General features: G+C 42.4%; 1 protein-coding gene across 3 annotated transcripts; it reads right to left on the bottom strand.

The window, feature by feature from the left end:
- Positions 1 to 5,434: 5,434 nt before the first annotated feature.
- Positions 5,435 to 16,290, bottom strand: LOC122542480 (ribonuclease P protein subunit p25-like protein). Of its 3 annotated transcripts, none has more exons than XM_087981944.1 (2): positions 10,982 to 16,290; positions 5,435 to 9,104 (listed from the first exon to the last, which is right to left on the bottom strand). In XM_087981944.1, the coding sequence occupies exon 1, from the start codon at positions 14,951 to 14,953 to the stop codon at positions 14,300 to 14,302; it is 654 nt and encodes a 217-aa protein (XP_087838070.1). In that variant the 5' UTR covers positions 14,954 to 16,290; the 3' UTR covers positions 5,435 to 9,104; positions 10,982 to 14,299. The 3 variants fall into 3 exon arrangements, with proteins under 3 accessions (XP_087838070.1, XP_087838071.1, XP_043536170.1); XM_087981945.1 differs by having other exon boundaries at positions 5,435 to 9,099; XM_043680235.2 differs by lacking the exon at positions 5,435 to 9,104 and having other exon boundaries at positions 10,748 to 11,322; positions 13,640 to 16,290.
- Between the last annotated feature and the right edge of the window lie 6,754 nt (positions 16,291 to 23,044).

The raw sequence follows: 23,044 nt of genomic DNA, 5'->3' as shown, positions 1-23,044 counted from the left end.
GGCTCAGATCAGTGAGCTGCTCACGACAGCCTGAACATCAGCTCAAAAGAACCAAAAATAATTTAAAATGCAGTTTATCAACAGAATGGTGGTGGTTTATTCCTTTTAAAGCTACTCTTGAGAAATGTTATTTCCTTAAAATTCTTCCATGGTCACTGAGGAAGAAGCAGAGCAGATCAGCACATAGCAGGCATATGTCCTTCACTCCAAGAGCAATAAGCAGCCTGGTACATGTGGGCAGGACAAGCTGCTATCATTCTCTGTTATTGGTAATTCAAGTGAACTTCAGTAGGCTCAGGGTAATACTATTTGCTTTTGGCATTTTCTAGTCAACCTGCTTCATAAGAACATAAGAATGAGGAGCAGGAGTAGGCCGTCTGGCCCTTCGAGTCTACTCTGCCATTCAAAGCTCATGGCTGATCCTTTCGTGGGCTCAGCTCCACTTACCCACCCTCTCACCATAACCCTTAATTCCTTTACTGTTCAAGAAAGGTCTACCTTAGCTTTAAAAATGTTTACTGAAGTAGCATCAACTATTTCACTAGGCAAGGAATTCCATAGATTTACAACCCTCTGGGTGAAGAAATTCCTTTTCAATTCAGTCCTAAATCTGCTCTCTCTAATTTGAGGCTATGCCCTCTTGTCCTAGTTTCACCTACCAGCGGAAATATCCTCTCTACTTCTATCTTACCTATTTCCTTCATAATTGTATATGTTTCTATTAGATCCCCCGCAAATTCTTCTGAATTCCGATGAATATAATCCCAATCTACTCAGTCTCTCCTCATAAGTCAATCCCCTCAACTCTGGAATCAACCTAGTGAACTTCCTCTGTATCCCCTCCAGCACCAGTACATCTTTTCTAAAGAAAGGATACCAAAACTGTACGCAATACTCCATGAGTGGCCTCACCAGCATCCTATACAGCTGCAACATAACCTCCCTGCTTTTAAACTCAATCCCTTTAGCAATGAAGGATAAAACTCCATTTGCCTTCCTAATTACTTGTTGTACTTGCAAACGAACCCTCTGTGATTCAAGATGTTATGACACACCACTGGAGCAGGTGCGACTGGAACTTGGGTCTCTTGGCTCAGAGGTAAGGGCACTACCAAAGCACTGTTATTCGCTCTATGCCCCGTGGACAAATAGACTTTGGATGTCACTGGTTATGAAGAGCCTCTGCAGGGTAGCCTTACCTCTGTCCAAACTGACAGCAAAGATTATGTGAGCAAATTTCAGTGTCCCTCTGTGAATCCCCTACAAGGTATTCATTGTATCTTCATTCAGATTTATTTGAGTTTTCAGATAATGGAAACATTGTACCTCCCAAGTCACATTCTGTGGAGGGCTAACTGCATATTTCAAAAGTATGAAGTGATCACAATTTCTTTAATTCCAAACTCCCCCCAAGCACTGGCAATCCTACCAACCCCCAACATAAGATATAATTCTGTCTTATCAATATCCCAGAGACTGACAGAAGGTTGCAGCCAACATTAATGTGGATTGGGAACAGTGGAATGCTTTTTTAAGCAGTTTACTTTTAAATATTTTCCTTCGTGCTGCTGAGAAATGTTTTAATAGTGGTGGATTGTCATGCCTTCCATCATTCCCCAGCTAGGCATAACTGGGTATTATTGTCTTCCTTATCTCCTGACTTCCAGGAGAAGCTGAGAGGTTTACATTACCTCTGGACTAAGCTTATCTAAACATTCCATCACTTATTATCACTTTGCAATTCCCTCTTCAATTTTATACAAGCCATGATATAAACACTGTAGAAACTCACAAAAAAATCAATTCTACATTAGTATGACCAACCTCCATATCGAGAAATGATGACTCATAAAGCTGCTTTTAGGCTTAAACATGTTTAGCATTTCTGATTCCATATACATGAAGGCTCAAACAATTCAAAAACGAGGATCTGTCATGCTGAGGATGGCTATTTATTGCAACATTCATTCGCTCCTTACTGAGGTTTTTAAGCTTCATACAACCTCCAATAAAATGGGAAACTACAGGAAACTGCACTAAAATGGAAACTACTTCCATAATTGAAATCATGGAAGAAGGGGGAGGTAATGGCCTCATCATATTATTGCTGCACTGTTTCCAGCAAAATTGACATATCCGCAAGCACCCTTCATCAGGAATGATAGGCTCTATTAATCCAGAGACCCAGGTAATGTTCTGGGGACCTGGGTTCAAATCCCATCATGGCAGATGGTGGAATTTGAATCTGATTTTAAAAGAAAACCTGGAACTATATGAATCTAATGATGACCATGCCAATTGTTGGAAAAGCCCAGCTGGTTCACTAAAGTCCTTTAGGGAAGGAAGCTGCCATCCTTACCCAGTCTGGCCTACATGTGACTCCAGACCAATGTGGTTGACTCTTACCTGCCCTCTGGGTAATAAATACTGGCCTGGCAGGTGACATCCATGTCTCATGAATGAATAAAAAAAACTTTGTATCTTCCACACCTCATGGTTGTTTCTTGATTGAGGACAACTTCCATTCTTCACTGAGTTTTTAAATTTGAAAAAAATCTCACCCTATGTTTCCAAATTCCTAGTTGACCTCAAGTTCCATTTCTTAGAGAGTTCCTCCACGCCAACATCAGTCCTCCGCTCACTGTCAGGATGGAACTTATTGCCCAATACATTTTGCTACTTTTTAACCATTCTCCAGAATTTAATCTCTCCATCACTGGCATTCTGTGACTCTGGAATTCTCTCTCTACACCTGTGAAAACTCTTCTTAAAAATTTACCTCTGTAATCAAACGTTTGGACTAACAATTCTTTATGTGGTTCTCCATCAAGGTGTGTTGCACACATCTGTGTATCGGAAGAGGTTTTTTTTTGTTCTTCCACATGATGTGAGTGTTACTAGCTGGGTCAGTATTTGTTGCCCATTCCCTCATTGCCCTGGAGAAAATAGAGCCGAGTAGCTTTCTTTAACTTCCGCAGTCCACCCGGTGTAGGACTGTTATGAGGGAAACTCAGGATTTTGGTCCTGAGGCGGTGAAGATATAGCTGATATGGTTCCAAGTCAGGACGGTGTGTGGCTTGGAAGGAATTTGAAGTTGGCAATGCCTCTATGTCCCTCTAAATGGTAGAGGTGACAGGTTTGGAGGGTGCTGTCAGAGGAGTTTTAATGAGTTGCTGCAATGCATCTTCTAGATGGTCGGAGGTGGAAGAAGTGAATCATTAGGTGGCACTTGGAGGGGTCACATCAATAATGAAAGGTTTCATTGAATTAACAAATAGCAATTATTTTCAGCTGGTAAATTTACATCTGACATGCAAATTGTATTTTAGTACTAGCATCAGCACTCACAATTTTATCATACGCTGTATGTCCGTATATAAAGTGGCACAAAAATAGGTGGGAAGGCAAGTGGTGACGATGGTACAAAGAATCTGCAAGAGACTATAAACAGATTAAATGAGTGGGCAAAAACGTGGCAGATGGAAACAAGATTGGGAAAATGTAATGGTTCTGCACTTTGGCAGGAGCTGAATATTACTTAAATGGGGGAAGTCAGCAGAAAGCTACATCTCAGAAGGATTTGGGAGACCTCATCCATGAATCAGAAAAGGCCAGCATACAAGTTCAGCTGCTCACTTGGCCTTTATTTCAAAAGGTATCACGTACAGTAGGGAGATTCTGCTAAACCTATACAAGGCACTATTCAGACCACAGCTGGGATAGTGAACAGTTTTGCTCCCCTAAGATAATATTTCATTGAAGGTGTTCAGAGAGGTTCACTAGGTTGATTCCTAATGAAGGGCTTTTGCCCAAAACGTCGATTTTCCTGCTCCTCGGATGCTGCGCTTTTTCCAGCGCCACTCTAATCTAGACTTACTAGGCTAATACCTATCTTGCTAACAGGCAATGGCATGGTGGCTCAGTGGTTAGCACCTCTGCCTCAGCACCAGGGACCTATGTTTGAAACCTGCCTCAGGCGACTATCTGTGTGGAGTTTGCACATTCCCCCTGCATCTGCATGGGTTTCTTCCGGGTGCTCTGGTTTCCTCCCACAGTCCAAAGATATGCAGGCTAGGTGAATTGACTGTGCTAATGTACCCATAGTGTTAGGTGCATTAGTCAGGGGTAAATGTAAGAGGGTGGGTTGCTCTTCAGAGGTTCAGTGTGGACTTGATGGGCCAAATGGACTGTTTCCATACTGTAGAGAATCTAATCTAAATCTAATCTTACAAGGAACTGTCTTATAAGGAGATATTAAATAGGCTGAGTCTATACTCATTGGAGTTTCAGGAGGAAAGCCTTCTCTCTGAGGTTGTGACTTTGTAGAAGGCATTGCTGCCAAGAAGTTAGGTCATTAAATGGATTCAAGGCTGACAGCAACTTTTAATCAGTAAGGGAATCAATACTAATGGGGAAAAGACAGGGGACTGGGGATTCCCGAGGAACGATGATTTCATGAATTGTGGAGCAGACTCAATGGGCTGAAAGGCCGACATCCTACATCTTAAGAACTGTCACCAATGATGCAAGGATGCCATTACATCATGACAAATTAACGTGGGCCATTTTCAGTGAGAATGGGGAAGGCTTCATGCTGAACATGAACACTGGCATTGACCAGCTGGACAAATGGCCAATTTCAACACTATAAATACTCAGGAATTCTATGTAACTGGTTATGATAAAATGCCTACAGTGTAGAAACAGTCCACACCGAGCCTCCGAAGAGTATCCCAACCAGAGCCATCCCCCTACCCTATTACTCTACATTTACCCCTGACTAATGCACCTAACTGTAGTATAGGCCTACAGTATGGTTAGCACTGCTGCCTCACAGCGCCAGAGACCCGGTTCAATTCCCGCCTCAGGCGACTGACTGTGTGGAGTTTGCACGTTCTCCCCGTGTCTGCGTGGGTTTCCTCCGGGTGTTCTGGTTTCATCCCACAGTCCAGAGATGTGCAGGTTAGGTGAATTGGCCATACTAAATTGCCCGTAGTGTTAGGTAAGTGGTAAATGTAGGGGTATGGGTGGATTACGCTTCAGCAGGTTGGAGTGGACTTGTTGGGCTGAAGGGCCTGTTTCCACACTGTAATGTAATGTAATCTAACCTTCACATCCCTGAACACTATGGGCAATTTCCCATGGTCAATTCACCTGACCTGCACATCTTTGGACTGTGGGAGGAAACCAGAGCACCCAGAGTAAATCTGTTGCCCGAACTGGATCCCTGGCGCTGTGAGACAGCAGTGCTAACCACTGAGCGACCATGCCACCCCATATATATATATATATATAATCATTATGATTGTAGACTATACATTATTTAATTCAATCTGTAAAAAAGTAAACTCGATATAATCCAACAACCTACTTACTGCTAATTAATGAAACCCAACATTCATTTGTCACGTGAAATATTCTCCAAACTTAATGCTTCAAAAAGCTTTAATCAATTACTCTCAACACTTACAAGATGATTAGGGGTTTAGATAGGGTTGACCGTGAGAACCTTTTTCCACGTATGGGGTCAGCTATTACGAGGGGGCATAGCTTTAAATTAAGGGGTGGTAAGTATAGGACAGATGTTAGGGGTAGGTTCTTTACTCGGCGAGTCGTGAGTTCATGGAATGCCCTGCCAGTAGCAGTGGTGGACTCTCCCTCTTTATGGGCATTTAAGCGGGCATTGGATAGGCATATGGAGGATAGTGGGCTAGTGTAGGTTAGGTGGGCTTGGATCGGCGCAACATCAAGGGCCGAAGGGCCTGTACTGCGCTGTATTCTTCTATGTTCTATGTTCTTCCAGGGTTCAGCTTCTGACTACCATTTTCAAATTGCCTTGGACTATTACCTTCCATTGAAAGCATTACAGAGAAAATGCCAATTGTCATTCTGGTTGTTATTTCCTCCAATCTGACATGCTACACTAATCCAAAGTATCGTTAAACATCAGAGTCTGTACAATGAGAAATGTTAAGCAGCAAGGCTTGGACTATAATACGGCAGGCAGCCTTCAGAAAGAACCTGCATTTATATTGTACCTTTCATAATCTCTGGGACACATTACAGACAATGATTTGCCACACAGTATGCTGTTTTAACATAAACAAACACAGAAGCCAATTTGCACACAGATTGGCCCCGCAATTAATTAAATACCCAGACAGTTATTTGGTGTGATTGTTTGAGGGATAAATATTGCCCAAGACATTGAGGAAGAACTTCCCTTTTTTTCTTCGAAATAGTTGATTTAACAGATCCCAATCCACCGAGGCTGTCTCGGTTAATCATCTCATCAAGAACACGGCATCTCTGACAGTGCAGCCCTCCTTCATTCCTAAGATAGTGAGTGACGATTGCAAACTCACTATCTTATGACATAGGAATGCTACTAGGAAGTCAAAGTCTACACCATGAGTATCTGTTGCTCTGTCAGAAACATAATGGCAAGAGTAGGCCATTCAGCCCTTCAAACCTGCTCCAACATCCTGAATCATCTACCTCAATGTCATATTCCTATATCACCAACACATTTTTGGATACCACAGTAGAGAAAAACACAGTCTGCAAATTTTTTAAATCATTTATCTAATGATAGAGAACTAATTAGATTTTACATAGGTTTCAACGTTTTAATAAGCATGCCCCTGGTATGATGGGACTAAAATATAAAGAGAAGCTGGATGGGTTAGGATTGTATAAGATAGAGTTTAAAAGAATTTGAGAGGGATCTCATAGAAACCTATAAATCCCTAACACGACTAGATAGTGTAGATGCAGGAAGGATGGTCCTGATAACAGGGGAGTCCAGAACCAGGGGTCACAGTCTAAGGATAAGGCCTTAAGTCAGAGATGAAATTTCTTTTCCCCAGAGAGTGGTGAGCCTGTGGAATTCTGAGTCCCAGGTAACTGTTAGAAGCCAAAACATCGAAGACTTTAAGGAAAGATGTATATCTGATGTTTAGCAGCAAAGGAATAAAGGAAAGAAAAATTCCAGTTTTTTAAAAACTTGCTATTTGTGAATTCAAAGAAAGCTTGCATTATTGACATGAACCCTCCAAGTGCCACCTAATCATTCACTTCTTCCACCACCTATATACAGCAACATGTACCATTTAAAAGATGCTTTGCAGCAACTCATTAAAACTCCTCTGACAGCACTCACCAAACATGTCACCTCTACCATGTAGAAGGATAGAGGCACCAACATCTACAAATTCCTTCCTAGCTGCACACCGTTCTCACTTGGAGCAATAGTGTAGCAGACTCAAAGGGCCAAAGTGCTCTTATATTCCATGTTAATATTTTTCATAAATAGGTACTCAATTGTAAACCTCAATCTGGTCCCCCATCTCATTATTTCTAATAAAAACAATCCTAACCTACTCAACCTGTCTTCATAGCTAGCACCTTCCGTACAAGGCAACATCCTTGTAAACCTTCTCTGCACCCACTCCAAAGTGTCCACATCCTTTTGGTAATAAGGCGACCAGAACTGTACACAGTATACATAGTATTCTAACTGTGGCCGAACCAAATTCTTGTACAATTTTAGCAATAACCTGCCAGCTCTTATGATTAATACCCCGTCCGATGAAGGCAAGCACACCATCTGCCTTCTTGACCACTCTATCCAGCTGTGCATCCACCTTCAGGGTACAATGGACCTGAACTCCCAGATCTCTCTGCTCAACATTTCCCAAGACTCTTCCATTTACAGTATAGTTCGCTCTAGAATTAGACTTTCCAAAATGCATTACCTCACATTTGCCTGGATTGAACTCCATCTGCCACTTCTCCACCCAACTCCCCAGTCTATATTCTCCTGTATTCTTTGACACTCCCCTATGCTTTCTGCTACTCCACCAATCTTCATATCATCTGCAAACTTACTTATCAAACCAACAATGCCCTCTTCCAGATCATTTATGTATATCATGAAGGGTATAGACAGGGTGGATAAAGATAAGCTTTTTCCCAGGGTGAGGGATTCAATAACGAGAGGTCACGTGTTCAAGGTGAAAAGTTTAAGGGGATACATGCTGAAAATACTTTACACAGAGAGTGGTAGGTGCCTAGAAAGCGTTGTCAGCAGATATATTAGAGGCAGGCACGGTAGATTCACTTCAAGGTGCATCTGGACAGATGCAAAATAGATGAGGAGCATGTTTTGAGTCACATGTAGACCAGACCAGATAAGGATGACTAGTAAATCGGAGTGGTTTTTCCAACAATACAGATTCTTAGGAATTGAGCGATACGTTTAGACAGTGGATTTCAATTGGCACAGGTTCGGAGGCCGAAAGGTTTGTTCCTGGGCTGTAAATTTTCTTTCTTCTTTGTTCGAGGTACTGTAAGGAACTGATTATTCAGCACAGGGAAAACATTTCGTACATCCCAGAAACAGGTTATTCATCCCAATGTTTTGCTATGGCAGTTCTTACAGTCTACTTTTGAAAGGTAAATTTATACAGACTGAATAAAACTCTTCTGGACTATATGCAGCTCTAATTAATTATCACAGAAAGTTGATATAGAATACACTTTAAGTCCAAATTGGAAAACTGTTTCTCACAGTATCCATGTGTAAATAGTCTTCTGTTCTTCATCAATGCTCCTGGTTTCCCCCACGGTAATGGAACCAGTGTCCTGAATTGCAAACCCCAAGCCCACTTGAGATTTGCACCTCCCACAGTTCCCAAAGCTGTCTTTATTTTTCATTCATGAAATGTGGAATCACTGGCTATGTCAGCATTTATTACCCATCCCCAAATGACAGTTAAGAGTCAGTCATATTACTGTGGGTTTTGAGTCACATGTAGACCAGACCAGATAAGGATGACTAGTAAATCGGAGTGGTTTTTCCAACAATTGGCAGTGAATTCATGGACATTATTAAACTTTTAATTCCAGATTTTGTTATATGGAATTCAAATTCCACCATCTGCGGTGGCAGGATTTGTACCCAGGTCCCGAGACCATTATCTGGATTAACAGTCCAGCAATAATGTCACTAGGCCATCGTCTCCCCTTCTTTTCAAAGTTGTATTATCCAGTTTTTCAGCTTTGTGGAAGTGCAGTAGCTCTGAGGTGAGAGACGCTCTGAACTTTTTAATAAAAAAGAAAATGAAAAGACATGCAAACTGGAACAGAAATTATCATTACTGGGTTTTAATATCTACATCATGAAATAAAGTATAATTCTAAAAGCATAGAAAATAGGAACAGGAGTGGGCCATCTGGCCCTTCCAGTCTGTTCTATCCTTCAATACAATTATGGCTGATCATTCAACACAGTCCCCATACTCTCTGATTCATTTAGCTCTTAGTCCTATATCTCGTTCCATCTTGAAAATATTAAATGTTTTGGCCTCAACTATTTTCTGGGGCAGAGAATTCCACAGGCCCACTACTCTCGTGAGTGACAAAATTGCTCCTCATCACAGTCCTGAATGGCCTATCCTGTATCTTTAGACAAGAAACTAAAATCATTAAACATTCATCCTGAAGAACTGATACTTGAAGGAACTGACTGCACTCAAAACATTACAACTTCGGGACAATCTCATTCAGACCAGTTAACAAGACTATCTATGTTCAATGAGCCTTGCTGTTCGATAAATGAGTTGTGTTTTTATAGCTTTAATTCATTATAGATCCTGATGGTTATACAATACGTAACTCTAAGGTTACTTACCAATCAAGTTAGAAGATTATGTTTCAATTTGGCCACGTGACATATAATTCCCACATGGATGTAATTAACGTTTGTTCTTCTTGTGACTATACTTTGCATAGATGTGCACATCCACACACATACTTACACACACATAAGCTCATCTTTACAGGCTCCACACTTACATATAGTTGAACACATATCTCACACCCATATACGTCTGCAATGCACACACACACATAAACTCAACCTTTCACTCTTCTGTATATACAAAAATCAGATAATGCCCTCATCATTCTTATTGAGCATGCATTAATGATTTACTAACCCAGTGTAACCATATCAGGTTCTAATACCAAAACAACTGAAGTAACTGCCTGTAGAACAGGAGAATTTCTGCTCCCGATGCAACAGAAATTGGCACCCAAAAGCGCACTTTAAATTGCACCCTTAGATTACATGTTGAGTTTATGTTCAAATGCATTTGCATTTATCATAATCACATGCAAATAGTGTAATAAGAGTGATTATTTTATGCTTTCCTTCCAATTAAATAATATTCCCTTGATGTACTTACAAATGCTAACCTGGTGCAGTTTTATTAAGACGTGAAATAGGATTCTCACAGAAAATAAGCATTTTGAAAAGGACATAAAACCAGCAGAAACATCTCTATGACTCCCTTTCCCAACCTGCTATCTTTACAGATGCAGGCAGCAATCAATACAGTTGAACATGGTATCCCACCTCCCTCATGCTGATTAAGAATATAGCTGACTAAAAAGACTGGCCACTCTGAGCATGAACAATGCCCTCACGTTTGGCAAAAGTTAATGGTTGTGGTAAGTAATGCATCACTTCAGTAATATCTCTATTTCTAGACACTACTCAGCTCTTTGTCAGCTAGCAGACTGCAGCATGATAAATACAACATTTAGATCTCTAATTTCAATGGCAGTGAAAGGAAAATATTTGGCCTCTGTAAATAAACTCTACTAAATGGAATGATTAATACAAACATGATGAGCTCCAGTATTGAGAATTGATGTGACTAAAAGAAAAAAAAATGAGAAAAACACTAAATATGCTATTTATTGTACATTAAGAGTGCTATATATTTATATATATATATATAGTTTGTATTCAGAATGTCAGTCAATTCTTGCAGAGAAAATTATGCATAACAGATTTCCAAGAACACACAAATATGCATTTAAGCACATTATAGCACTAATTTCTCTCTGGATTACTAATTTCACTCATTTATTTGCTAAATATATTGGATCTGAAAATAAAAATGAGCACTACCAAACTTGCAGCTGGCGTCTGACCCTCTCCCAGATGTAGTTTGTAAATGATCACTGAAGTTTCAAAATTGGCTGTGTCACAAGTGACTAAGGGCAAATTTATTGGCTCAGCTTGAGAAATGGCATCCCTGGGGCAATTGTATTCACAGCCAACCTCTTGTTTCCATGTCACTGGCTGCACACAAACATGACATGGTTCAGCCAAAGCGTTTGGGCGGCCGGTTTCGTGGAGATCACCGTCGTCATTATCAAACCACTTGTTAAAGCAAAGCACTGCGAATGCTGGAGATCTGAAATAAAAGCCGTGAAAGGGCTGAAGAAACCCAGCAGGCCTGGCAGTGCCTGTGGAGAGAGAAACAGCGTTAACATTTCAAATCCTTACTTTGGAACTTAAGAGAGATAGAAAATGTGATTGGTTTTACACCATTGGAGAAAGGGGACAAGATCAGGGTAACACAAACAGAAAATTAGGGTCAGGTTAGAAGGCAGCACATATTAGTGACAAGTTCTCGTGAAACAAAAGCAATGGCAATGGTTGTAATTAAGGAACAAAGTATTGGTCCACTGTTAATGGAGTAGTAGCAGAGATAAAACACTACCGTTAAAAGAGACTAATCTTGAAAAGAGAGCTTTTGTAGTTGCAAATAGATAGCAACATTAAAGAATTATGGATATATCATACACATGGGCACACCATTTGTCTGTACATCCATTGTAAATATCATGATTGTATGGTAACGTGCACTCAGGGCTTACTGATATCTGAGTTTGTATAGTGTACCGAGACTTATAAATATGCACACAAGCTTGCCGAATACAATCTAGAATGGAACTGCATAGAAATAGGGACAATTGGCATGTCGCATTCTTGCAGATTCGTTGAATGCACTGTCCAACTTATTCCCAGGCCTCAGTTTTCCCTATAAACCTGCCAATTTGCACAAATGCATACCGTATTCACTTCCTTACCCTCTCCAGGGAGGGTCGCCTTCTCTATAACAGCGCAGATGGAATTAACCTCTAATAAAACAAGCAGAATTCAGTGAAACTCATTGCGTGCAATACAGTATTCTTCACTTTTATTTTACAAAACGGTTTAACCAACAAGGGTATAAGGTGCTCCTTACTTAAGAGAAAGGCTACAATTCTAAAGATTTATCAGGAGAGCGTCCTACTCTGTTACATCCCTTGGCACTGATGCTTAAATGGTCAATAGCAGGATTTTGCTCATATACTATATTCCACTTTGAAAACTCTGTAGGTTAAGATAAGAACCGGGTGTCAATTTAAGCTCAGTAATATCGAAAAGAGTCGAAGCTTTGCACTGTCAATGTTGACAACAATGTACAGAAGTCACGAGCTTTCCATAAATCCTTGCTCTATCACATTCTTATTTGAACACACAATCCTTCCGTTTTATAGTGGAGCAAATAAATCTCTACAGACTGTTTTGAGTTCATTTGAAACAGCAGCCTCTATCTGCTGGGAGACAGGGGATAAACAAACAGGCAGGTTTCTGAAAAGGGATAAAATTAAGCAAAGGACATCGCAGAAATCTCTCATTAAAAAAGGAGCTAATTACTTGAATTTGTACAGCAGCTGGGAGCAAGGAAAATCAAAAGAGGCAGCAATGGAGATTGATAAAACTCACAAACTCTAAGGAAGGGCACTCGATGGAAATTAAATGCAATTCTATTCTTTTTTTTTAACCCTTTTTACCCACATGGTGAGATTTGAGGAGGCAATGATAGAGCCCAGTTCCATTCTAAAATAAATTATTAATTAACAAGAGCTGGGCTTCCCTGTTTACTCGGAGTCACGTCCAAAGACATTATGGAGAGACAAAGATAAAAATTAGAACACCCACCTTTCTGGTTAACCAAGCAAATTAAATTGAAAACAAAAACACTAAGAACTGCAGATGCTGGAAACAGAAAGGGCTAGAGAAACTCAGCAAGTCTGGTAGCATCTATGGAGAGAGAAACAGTTAATGTTTCAGGTCGAGTGACCCTTCTTCAGAACTGGACCGAATACATTTCTTGCTAAATCTCTTATCCAGTCTGTGATCTTTGGGAACTTTGCTTCCATGTGGATTTTGAAGTTGCAATAAAATTTCCCTTCTTAAATGTCCTTTTTTCATTATGTGTTCCAAAGACTTCATAATGTTCAGGGACTTAACAATGCATCTTTGTTGTAACATAACATACCCACACAGTAATACTTCTCTTTGTGCATTTTACAAAGTGCTCTATAATTGTATAGATTTGTATGTGTATATAGACCTCTATATATAATTGATATTTTACATCAACCTCTGTTATGGCACATCTCTGGAGCAGGTGGGACTTGACTGGACCTCCTGGCCCAGCAGTAGGATCACTACCACTGTGCCACACTGAGCCCCTGCTGTAATTCCTATTCTATTTCAACCTGTTCGGAGATGGTATCACACACCTCTGGAGCAGGTGGGACTTGAATTCGAGCCACCCAGTCCATAGGTAGGGACACTACTACTGCACCAGACAGAAGAGGTTTACTTGGCAAATTGATTTTCTTTACAACTTGTTCAGGAATGTTATGACACACACTCCCAGTCCAGCAATAGGGACATTACCACTATACCACAACAGGACCATGATTGTAGTGATTTTCTTCTAACCTGTTTGGACATGGTATGATGTACACTCCCGGTCCAGGGCTGGATACACTACCAGTGTATCATGAGGACCCTCATGGCAAAGTGATATTTTTTAATCTGTTCGGAGATGGTATAACCCACACTCTAGAACAACTTGAATCCAAGCCATCCAGTCCTGGGGTAGGTCCAGTACCATTGCACCACAAGAGATCCCACAAAATGATTTTTTTAACCAGTTAAGACATGATGTAACACACTCCCAGTCCATGAGTGAGGATACTACCACTGTACCACAAGAGGACCCTCAGGGCAATTTCATTTTTAACCTGTTTAGAGATGTTATGACACACACTCCCAATCCAGCAATAGGGACACTACCACTGTACCACAAGATGACCCTCAGTGCTATATTTTTAACCTGTTTAGAGATGTTACGACACACAGTCCCAGTCCATGAGTGAGGATACTGTCATTGTACCACAAGAGGACCCTCAGGGCAATTTCTTTTTTAACCTGTTTAGAGATGTTATGACACACACTCCCAGTCCAGAGGTGCGGATACTGTCATTGTACTACAAGAGGACCCTCAGTGATATATTTTTTAACCTGTTTAGAGATGGTATGACACACTCCCCTGGTCCGGGGTAGGGGCACTACCACTTGTGTCCTGCGGTCTGTGAGTTACTGCTGGGGGTTCAGGAGGTAAGTATAGTTGGGGAAGGGAGGGGTCTCACTGGGCTGTTCCCCTTTGCTGAGCTTCGGGACCATCTCGGGCGACGCTCCGCCGCCACTGTCGCTTCCCCGGCAGCGGCGCTTGACGCCCCGGCTGGCCGGGCTGAACCCTGGCTCCTCCTGCCCGGCCCGGGCAGCACCGGCGGCACCGGGCTCCGGCCACAGCGGGGGAGCGGAGTCCGGGGGCTGGTAGCCGGCTTCGGCGGGGTCCAGGGGCTCCTTGGACAGCAGGATGCAGACGGACGGAACGGTCTTGAGCAGGGTGAGGGCTGCCCCGCTGCCGGCGGTGCTGCTCTGCCAGGTCTCCCGCAGGCTCCTCGGGCGGAGCTTGGTGATCTGGTGCAACCCTCCCAGCCTGCGCTTCATAATCTCGGCGCAGGTGATGGTCTTGGTGACCGCCCGGCCCGAACCGCTGAATACTATCCTCCGCGTGCCCTCCAGCTCCATGCGGGCCAGCGCGAAGCCCATCAGGTTGCGGATCTTGCTGCCCTCCTTCACCCGCATCTCCACCGTGTCCGCCGGCAGGTCAGCGAAAGGCAGCGGGCTCTCCTCCTCCGTCCGCCCGATCTTCCGATAGTTCGCCATCTCGCCGCTCCCCTGCATCTCCCCTGTCCAAATGCAACCTCAAACGATGCACCAGCCCCCTGCCATATCACCCATACCAAACCCCCAAAGCGTCCGCTCTTGTTCCCTCTTTTGGTTTGGAGTCAGTGCTGCAATAAAACCACCATCCGAAGTCCTTTTTTATTTGCAAAAAAAAAATCTTTCCTTTGCAGCAATTTTCTTCTCTCGTTGTTCCTTCACAAAACCGGGCAGCGTACTTTCAATTTCCTCCTTTGCAAAAACGGAAGGGCATACTTGTCGGCGTTTTGCAAAACTAGGCAAGCTTGTTTGATTTTTCTTCTCTGCAAAAAGCTGACAGACTTTTATTTGCCGGTATTTTGCAGAACTGCAAGGCTGCTCCTTTTGCAAAACCGGGCAACGTCCTACTGTTTCCCTCCTGGGGAAAAGTCGCTGATGCTCTGCAAAGCTGCAAGGCTGTTGCTTTGCAAAACTGGGTAAAAGTCCTTACTGTTTTCCTCCTGCTGAAAAGGTGAAAGACTTTTTGGTGTTTTGCAAAACTGGGCGAGGTTGTTTCATTTTCCTCCTTTGCAAAATCTGACGGGTTTTGTCGTTCATGTTTTGCAAAACTGGGCAAAATTGTTCCTTTGCAAAACTGGGTAAAGTCCCATTTTCCTCTTGTGCAAAAGCTGTTTTTTTTTCTATCGGTGTTTCGCAAAACTGGGTAGGGTTGTCTTATTTTCCTCCTTTGCAAAATTCAGCGAAGTCCTTCTATTTTCCGTCCTGTGCAAAAACTGACAAAAGCTCTTCCTTCACGTCGCTGTTTTTGCGAAACTGGGCAAAGTTGTTCCTCCGTCCATGAGACAGTCTTATCCTGTTCTTCTGCAAAACTGAGCGAAGTCGTTTTTCTCTGCACAATAAAAATTGGCAGTTTATTTCTGTCGTTGTTCTGCAAAGCTGGGCAACGTTTTCAAGCAAAGGACAAAGTGGGCGAGATTGGTTTCATGCTGCAGGACAAGCGGGCTGTTTTCTCATCCTGCTGCACGCTACAGCGTCGGATCGAAACGAGCTCCCCGTGTTTTTGTGTTTTGTACTTTTGCACCGGCTCCCTCCAACAAGCGGTGACCCATCACTTAACTTCCTTCGAACCTCGGCTGCTCCTACCAACTCATTCCTCAACACAATCTCCTTCCTTGGAAGCCGACCCGGGAGTTCTCCAGCACGGGGCAGTACTTCCCCATTTATCGAAGCGCCGTCTTATGTGTTTCAACCATGTCCCGAGCTCATCTTCAATTGCAAAGAGGGAGAGAGCAGAAAACAAAAATAAGCTGCTTCTCCGCTGGTTCCAAGGTAGAAGCTGTCTGCAGCATCTGCACTGAACAGAGAACAGTCAGTGCCTCTGTCTCCCTCTCAGTCGCTGTGACTCGAGGTGCTCATTCAAAGCGATTGAATCTGTCATTCATTTAACCCCTTCAGCACCAAGCCCTTCCCCTCAGCCTGTGCCCCAGACTGGCAGAGACAGACAAGTATTTACTCCGCAGGGGAGGCTGTTCTGCCCCTCGAGTGTGTGCTCGCTGAGTGAAATGAGCCTTTCCAGCTGAATTCCAGTTCTAGCATCTCCAATTTTTCTTTAAATGAGGGCTTCTGCCTCAGCCGCTCCTTCAGACAGCCAGTTCCAGATTCCTACCACTCTCAGGGTGAAAAACGTACTGAAACGCAGGAGGCTGAAGGGTGACCTTATACAGTTTTATAAAATAATGAGGGGCATGAATAGGGTGAATAGCCAAGGTCTTTCGCCCGGCATAGGGGCGTTCAAAATGAAAGGGCATATGAGAGGGAAAAGACATAAAAGGGACCAGAGGGGCAACTTTCTCACACAGAGGGTGGTGCGTGTACAGAATGACCTCCCAGAGGAAGTGACAGAGGCAGGTACAATTACAGCATTTAAAACACATTTGGATAGGTACACAAATAGGAAGGGCTTAGAGCAGGGGTGGGCAATTAATTCTTCCAAGGGGCCGCTTGAGAAACCTGAGTTGTGTTGGAGGGCCAAACCAACAATAAGTTGAACATATTTCTGCTCGGTATTAATTTTCTCCCATTGTAAAAAGTACTAAATTATATAGTTTTGCACTGAAACTTATAATCAAAAGAATAAGGATATTCTGTTACAATAAAGATATGAAATTGTGGAGTAGGTCAAATATAGAAGAAATAAACAGTAAAAACAATAATTTCAGTATTTCATTTTATTTTTAACATGTTAATCTCACAAACCAATAATGAAAAGTTGTTTCATTATTGTTCAGTATTACAAACAACAAACAACTCTATACAAAAAGCAGTAAGTGCTTTTGATGTTTTTCAGTTCATTTTATTTGTTTAGTGAGAAAACTCCAGTCTGTTTTGGGCTTGAACAAGTGCACCGAAATCTGGTTGAATGTCTGAGGTGGATATGCGAAGGACAGCTGAGAGGTGATCATCAGTGATAGAGGATCTGTATTTGGATTTGTTGAACTTCATCACAGAATGTCTAGGTAGATCCAAAGAGGACTAGAATCTTCTGAGCATGCCTCCTCGTGTGGAAAGTTTTCCTCTTTGAGGGAAGAGTAAAAATCAAGCAGTGAGACTGACCTAAAGTACTCTGCCAGAAGTGTGTCAGACTGCAGGTCAATGAGTTCAAGCTGAACATCACTAGGTGCATTCTCACATTGCATGTAAATGGGTAAAAAATCATGTGCATTTCATTCTCAACCGTTTTAAAGTCTTGAAATCGCCTTAAAAGTTCACCATGCAGTGCCTCTAACATAGATGAGTACCTGTGGAGGTGATCAGCTGAAGGTGCGGCTTCCTTCAGTGTTGGAAAGTGGGTGAGAATGTTGTCCTCCATTTGGCTTGAGAGAAGCTGCAACTTTCTCATAAAAGCCTTCACCAAGTTGTACATTTCATGCACAAAAAGGCCCTTGCACTGCAGTTTCACGTTTAGTTCATTCATAAGTGCAGTCACATCAACAGCAAAACCAAGGTCTGCAATCCAGTCTGCATCTGAAAGCTGTGGAATGCCATTCCCTTTCTTCACACAGAAATCTTGAATCTCTTCTCTCAGGTCCCATACACTTTTCAGCATTTTGCCCAGGCTGAGCCACCTGACAGCTGTGTGGTAGCCTATGTCACGATGTTCAGTCTCATTTTCCTCCAAAAATGCAACAAACTGCCTGTGATTCAAAGCTCTTGCCCTGCTGAAGTTAACAATTTTAGCTACAACATCAACCACATGGTTAATTTTTAACTGACTTACACAACATTTCCTGATGTATAATACAATGCAAAAATACCAATTTCTGTTCAGGGTCAATTTCTGAATTCTCTTTAAGAGTCCAACATTTTTTCTGTTAGATTTGTACAACCATCCGTTGTCACACCCACCAGCTTGTCCCATTTTAGTCCCAACGTGTCCAAACATGCATTTACCTCCGTGAACAAATCATTACCAGTTGTTGTTCCTTTCATTGACTGCATGGCTGCCAGCTCCTCCATGATTTTAAAGTCCGTAGTTGTCCCACGTACGAAGATGAGTAGCTGGGCTGTGTCACATACATCGCAGCTCTCATCCAAAGCCAAGGAAAAAAAGTCAAAGTTGACCGCTCTGTGCTGCAGCTGAAGCTCCAGAGATCTCGCGATGCCCCCAATCCTTCTCGTTAGAGTGCTTTGGGAGAGGGGCACATTCTCAAATGCCTCCTTTTTCTCCGGGGATATTAGTTCTGCAGAGTCCAACAAGCGCTCCTTAATAAACTCTCTATCAGAAAATGGTTTACTGTTTCTGGCGATTTTATGGGATATGACATAACTTGTCTTGGCGTGAGCTGACACTTTGAGGGCTAGCCAGCAAGCATTACATTTAGCTGTTCACGCATGCACATACACGCGCATGTGCATCCACACATAAATAAAGAAAGCATCCTTTTCAAAACAAAAGCAACACAGTTGTATTGCGTGCATGGCGTAAATACTTTTTCATTTATGTTCTAATTTAAGATTGACCTCATCCGGTTCGGACAGAACCGCGGGCCGTATCATGCCCAGGTCTGGTTTAGAGGGATATGGATCAAATGGGACTAGTTTAGGTTGGCAAACTTGGTCAGCATAGATCAGTTGGACCAAAGGGTCTGTTTCCGTGCTGTAAGACTCGATGATTGTATACTCCTCAACTCCCTCCAGTCCTTCTTCCAATTACTTTAACCTGCGGATATTATCCACGGGCAGCATATAATATGTGTTATCTTGTGTGTTATACAGAGCTGCTCATTGTCCTCCAACCTGACTTGGAAATATATCACGGCTACTTCACTGTTACTAGGTCAAAATCTTCCTAACAGCACAGTGGTGTGCAAGGATTCACAAAGGCAGCTCATCTCCATCCTCTGAAAGGCAATTAGGATCGGGCAATAAATGCTGGACCAGCCAGTGTTGCCACATCCAATAAACAACTAAAATAAAATTTGTAACGACAAGTAAATAGGATGGACGTCTAAAAGGTAACCCGTAAAGGGGAATTTTAAATGGACAACAAGGCCAATATTGATAAATGAGTTGAAAAGTGTAGTGCTGGAAAAACACAGCACCACATTTTTCAACTCTGGTACTCCAGCATCTGCAGTCCTCACTTTCTCCCAATATTGATATATGGCCTAATGCGGATGCTGTAAATCAGAAACAAAAACAGAAACTGCTGGAAATGCTCAGCAGGTTTGGCAGCATCTGTGGAGAGAAGTAAGAGTTGACGTTTCAGATCAAGTGACTCTTCCTCAGTTCTGAGGCAGGGTCCCTGGACTCGAAATGTTAACTCTGATTTCTCTCCACAGATGCTGACAGACTTCATACATGGCCTGTTTGTTTTTCTGTTACATTTACTGCAAACGTGTGAATAATCAACAGATAATTCAAGCAGTTACGCCATTGCACAAATTTATATTTAACTCCATAACTTCAGTCTGAAACTGCTGCCAATTGGCAATCTTCAGCTGCTTCATCAAATATGTTTCCTCAATAGGAATTCAGAGGAGACATATCCACTGATGATCACAGAATGTTCAGCTCCATTAGTAGCTCTTCAGACCAGGCAGCAAGACCTAGACACCATCAGACTTGGGCTGTTACCTGGCTGATCACATTTGTTCACACAAGTGCGAGGCAATCACCATCTCCAACATCAAAGAATCTAACCAACAACACTTTACATTTATCAGCTTTACTATTGCTTATCCTGGGGCTTATCATTGACCAGAAACTAAACTGGACCAGCCACCAGAAACAGTGGCTACAGGAACATGATAGAGACTGGGAATTCTGCAATGTGCTACTCATCTCATTACTTCCCACAGATTGTTCTGTATTTACAAATCAAGAGTGTCTTGGAATACTCCCCACTTTCCTGGATGCACATAGGAGGTTGAGGAGTGACTTTATAGGGGTATATAAAATCATGAGGGGCATGGATAAGGTGAATGGCAAATGTCTTTTCCCAAGGGTGGAGGATTTCAAGAGCGGGGATCATATTTTTAAGGTGAATGGATAAATATTTTAAAAAAACATTAGATTAGATTCCCTACAGTGTTGAAACAGATTGTTCAGCCCAACAAGTCCACAACGACGCTCCAAAGAGTAACCCACCCAGACTCATTTCCCTCTGACTAATGCACCTAACTCTATGGGCAATTTCACATGGCCAATTCAGCCCATATTTGGGCTGTGGGAGGAAACCTGCACAGACACAGGGAGACTGTGCAAATTCCACACAGTCAGTCACCCACGCCTTCTTCCAATTACTTTAACCTGTGGATATTATCCATGGGCAGCATATAATGTATGTTTTCAATATCTCGGATGTATATCTTGTGTGTTATACATAGTTGCTCATTGTCCTCCAACCTGACTTGGAAATATATCACAGCTACTTCACTGTTACTAGGTCGCCCAAGACTGGAATTGAACCTGGGTCCCTGGTACTGTAAGATAGCAGTGCTAGCCACTGAGCCACCATGCCACCCTATGAGGCAATTTTTTTTTACACAGAGAGTTTTCGTGTGTGGAATGAACTTCCTGAGGAAGTGATGGATGCAGGTACAGTTGCAACATTTAAAAGACATTTGGATAAGTCCATGAATAGGAAATGTTTGGCTGGACATGGGCCAAGCACAGACAGGTGGGACTAGTTTAGTTTAGAAATATGATTTGTATGGACTGGTTGGACTGAAAAGCCTGTTTCTGTGCTGTATGACTCTAAAACGCTCATGAATCTCAACACCATCTAGGCCTGTTTAACTTAAACAACCCTTTCACAGTGTGTACCCCCTTTAACATGCACTGCCATAACTTGGCAAGGCTATTTCGGCAGCACCTCCCAAATTCGGGACCTGCATCACTGAGAAGGACATGGCAGCAGATCTTTGGAAACACCACCATTTGCAAATTACTCTTCAATTCATGAACTATATGGGCTTCCCTTCACTATCACTGTGTCAAAACCTAAATTACATGGACTGAAGTAGATCAAGAAAGTGGCTCTACTTCCAGTTGAAGCACAGAGGATGTTTGCCACACAGCACAAGCCAGGAGGGCTATTCCAAACCAGCTGCTACACAGCTCTCATTGAAAGATGGACTCTCCATCCTAACCGCCTAGCCATAGGTGCATTGGAAGGGTTGATAAGGTGGCATGGTGTCTAGCACTGCTGCCTGATAGTGCCAGGGCACTAGGTTCAATTCTAGTCTCAGATGACTGTCTGTGTGGAGTTTGCACATTCTTCTTGTGTATGGATGCTCTGGTTTCCTCCCAAAGTCCAAAGATGTGCAGGTTGGATGAATTGGCTATGCTAAATTGCTCTCCATGTTCATGTAGGTTAGGTGCAAATATAATGCAGGGGTATGGGTGGGTTACTCTTTGAAGGATCATTGTGGACTTGTTAGGCTGAATGGCCTGTTTCCATGCTGTTGGGATTCTATGATTTACAGGTGCAAGCCTAATCTGACTGGCTGCATTAAATACCCATCTACTATGATTACCACATCCTGGAGTGGGATTTGAACTCAGAGCTTCCAGCTCAGAGGCAGGGCCACTACCCACCATGCCACAAGTACTCCTGCAGAAAATGGTGCACCAATAGCTTTCCAGGGCAATTAGTGACAAGCACAAAACGTTAGTCTCTGCCAGCAACACCTACGTCACCTACACCTACAACAAACAAGCCTGCACCAAACTTTCACGCCAAGCACCAATCAAGCAGGAGAGAGCAGTGAAAATCAAATAACATTTACTGGTTTTGAAAGCTTGAGGAACAGAGATGGGGCAGTGCCCTTTCTGGAGTCTCTGTTGTAGATGAATGAAGATTTCTTTAATTTTCTGTATTGGCTTATTGCAAATTTTTTCAATTTGGGATTCACCATGCAAATTTTGCTAAACATATGAGAAATCCTGAAATATCAACTTTTCTATAGGAAACTCTTCATAGACACCTCCAAGCTCTCAATATATTGGGCAAGCTTTTGCCATACTACACTCTAGACACTGAGTCAGAGCGATAAGTCCAGATGCAGGAATTCTGTATTGCCAGAAATGCCTTCTTTTAGATGAGATGTGAAAGTAAGGATTTTTCTGGCTTCTCAACTGGATCGTAAACAGCTCGTTTTGAACAGAGAGTACTGTCCTGTGTCCTGGCCAAAATGTAACTTTCAACGAACACCATAAGTACGGATTAATTGGTGATTATTTAATTGCTTTTTATAGACTGCCCTATACTTCCTTACATAACAACGATTCGTGAGTTTTGAGATTTGTAACTCAGGTTGAGGTTCTGGATGTAGGTTTGCTCACCGAACCTTCCAGTTCAGCGAGCAAACCTACATCCATAACAACGATTGCTACAATCCTATAAACATCTAATTGGCTGTAAAGAACAGGACATTCTGAGGTTATGGAAGGTGCTATACAAATGCAAGTTACAGTAGTGCCTCGACATACGAACGACTCCGTTCACGAACAAATCGGTTTACGAACAGGATTGTACGTAAAATTTTGCTTCAATGTACGTACGAAATTCAAGGTACGAACGAAGGTACGAACGCAAAAAGCCCGTGT

Source organism: Chiloscyllium plagiosum, unplaced genomic scaffold, assembly GCF_037043375.1.
Source record: "Chiloscyllium plagiosum isolate Xiang-an unplaced genomic scaffold, Cpla_swu_hap1 HiC_scaffold_42, whole genome shotgun sequence".
In the NCBI taxonomy this organism is placed as follows: Eukaryota; Metazoa; Chordata; class Chondrichthyes; order Orectolobiformes; family Hemiscylliidae; genus Chiloscyllium; species Chiloscyllium plagiosum.
Note: the sequence above shows the minus strand (reverse complement) of the source record. Positions and strands in the feature narration are given on the sequence as shown.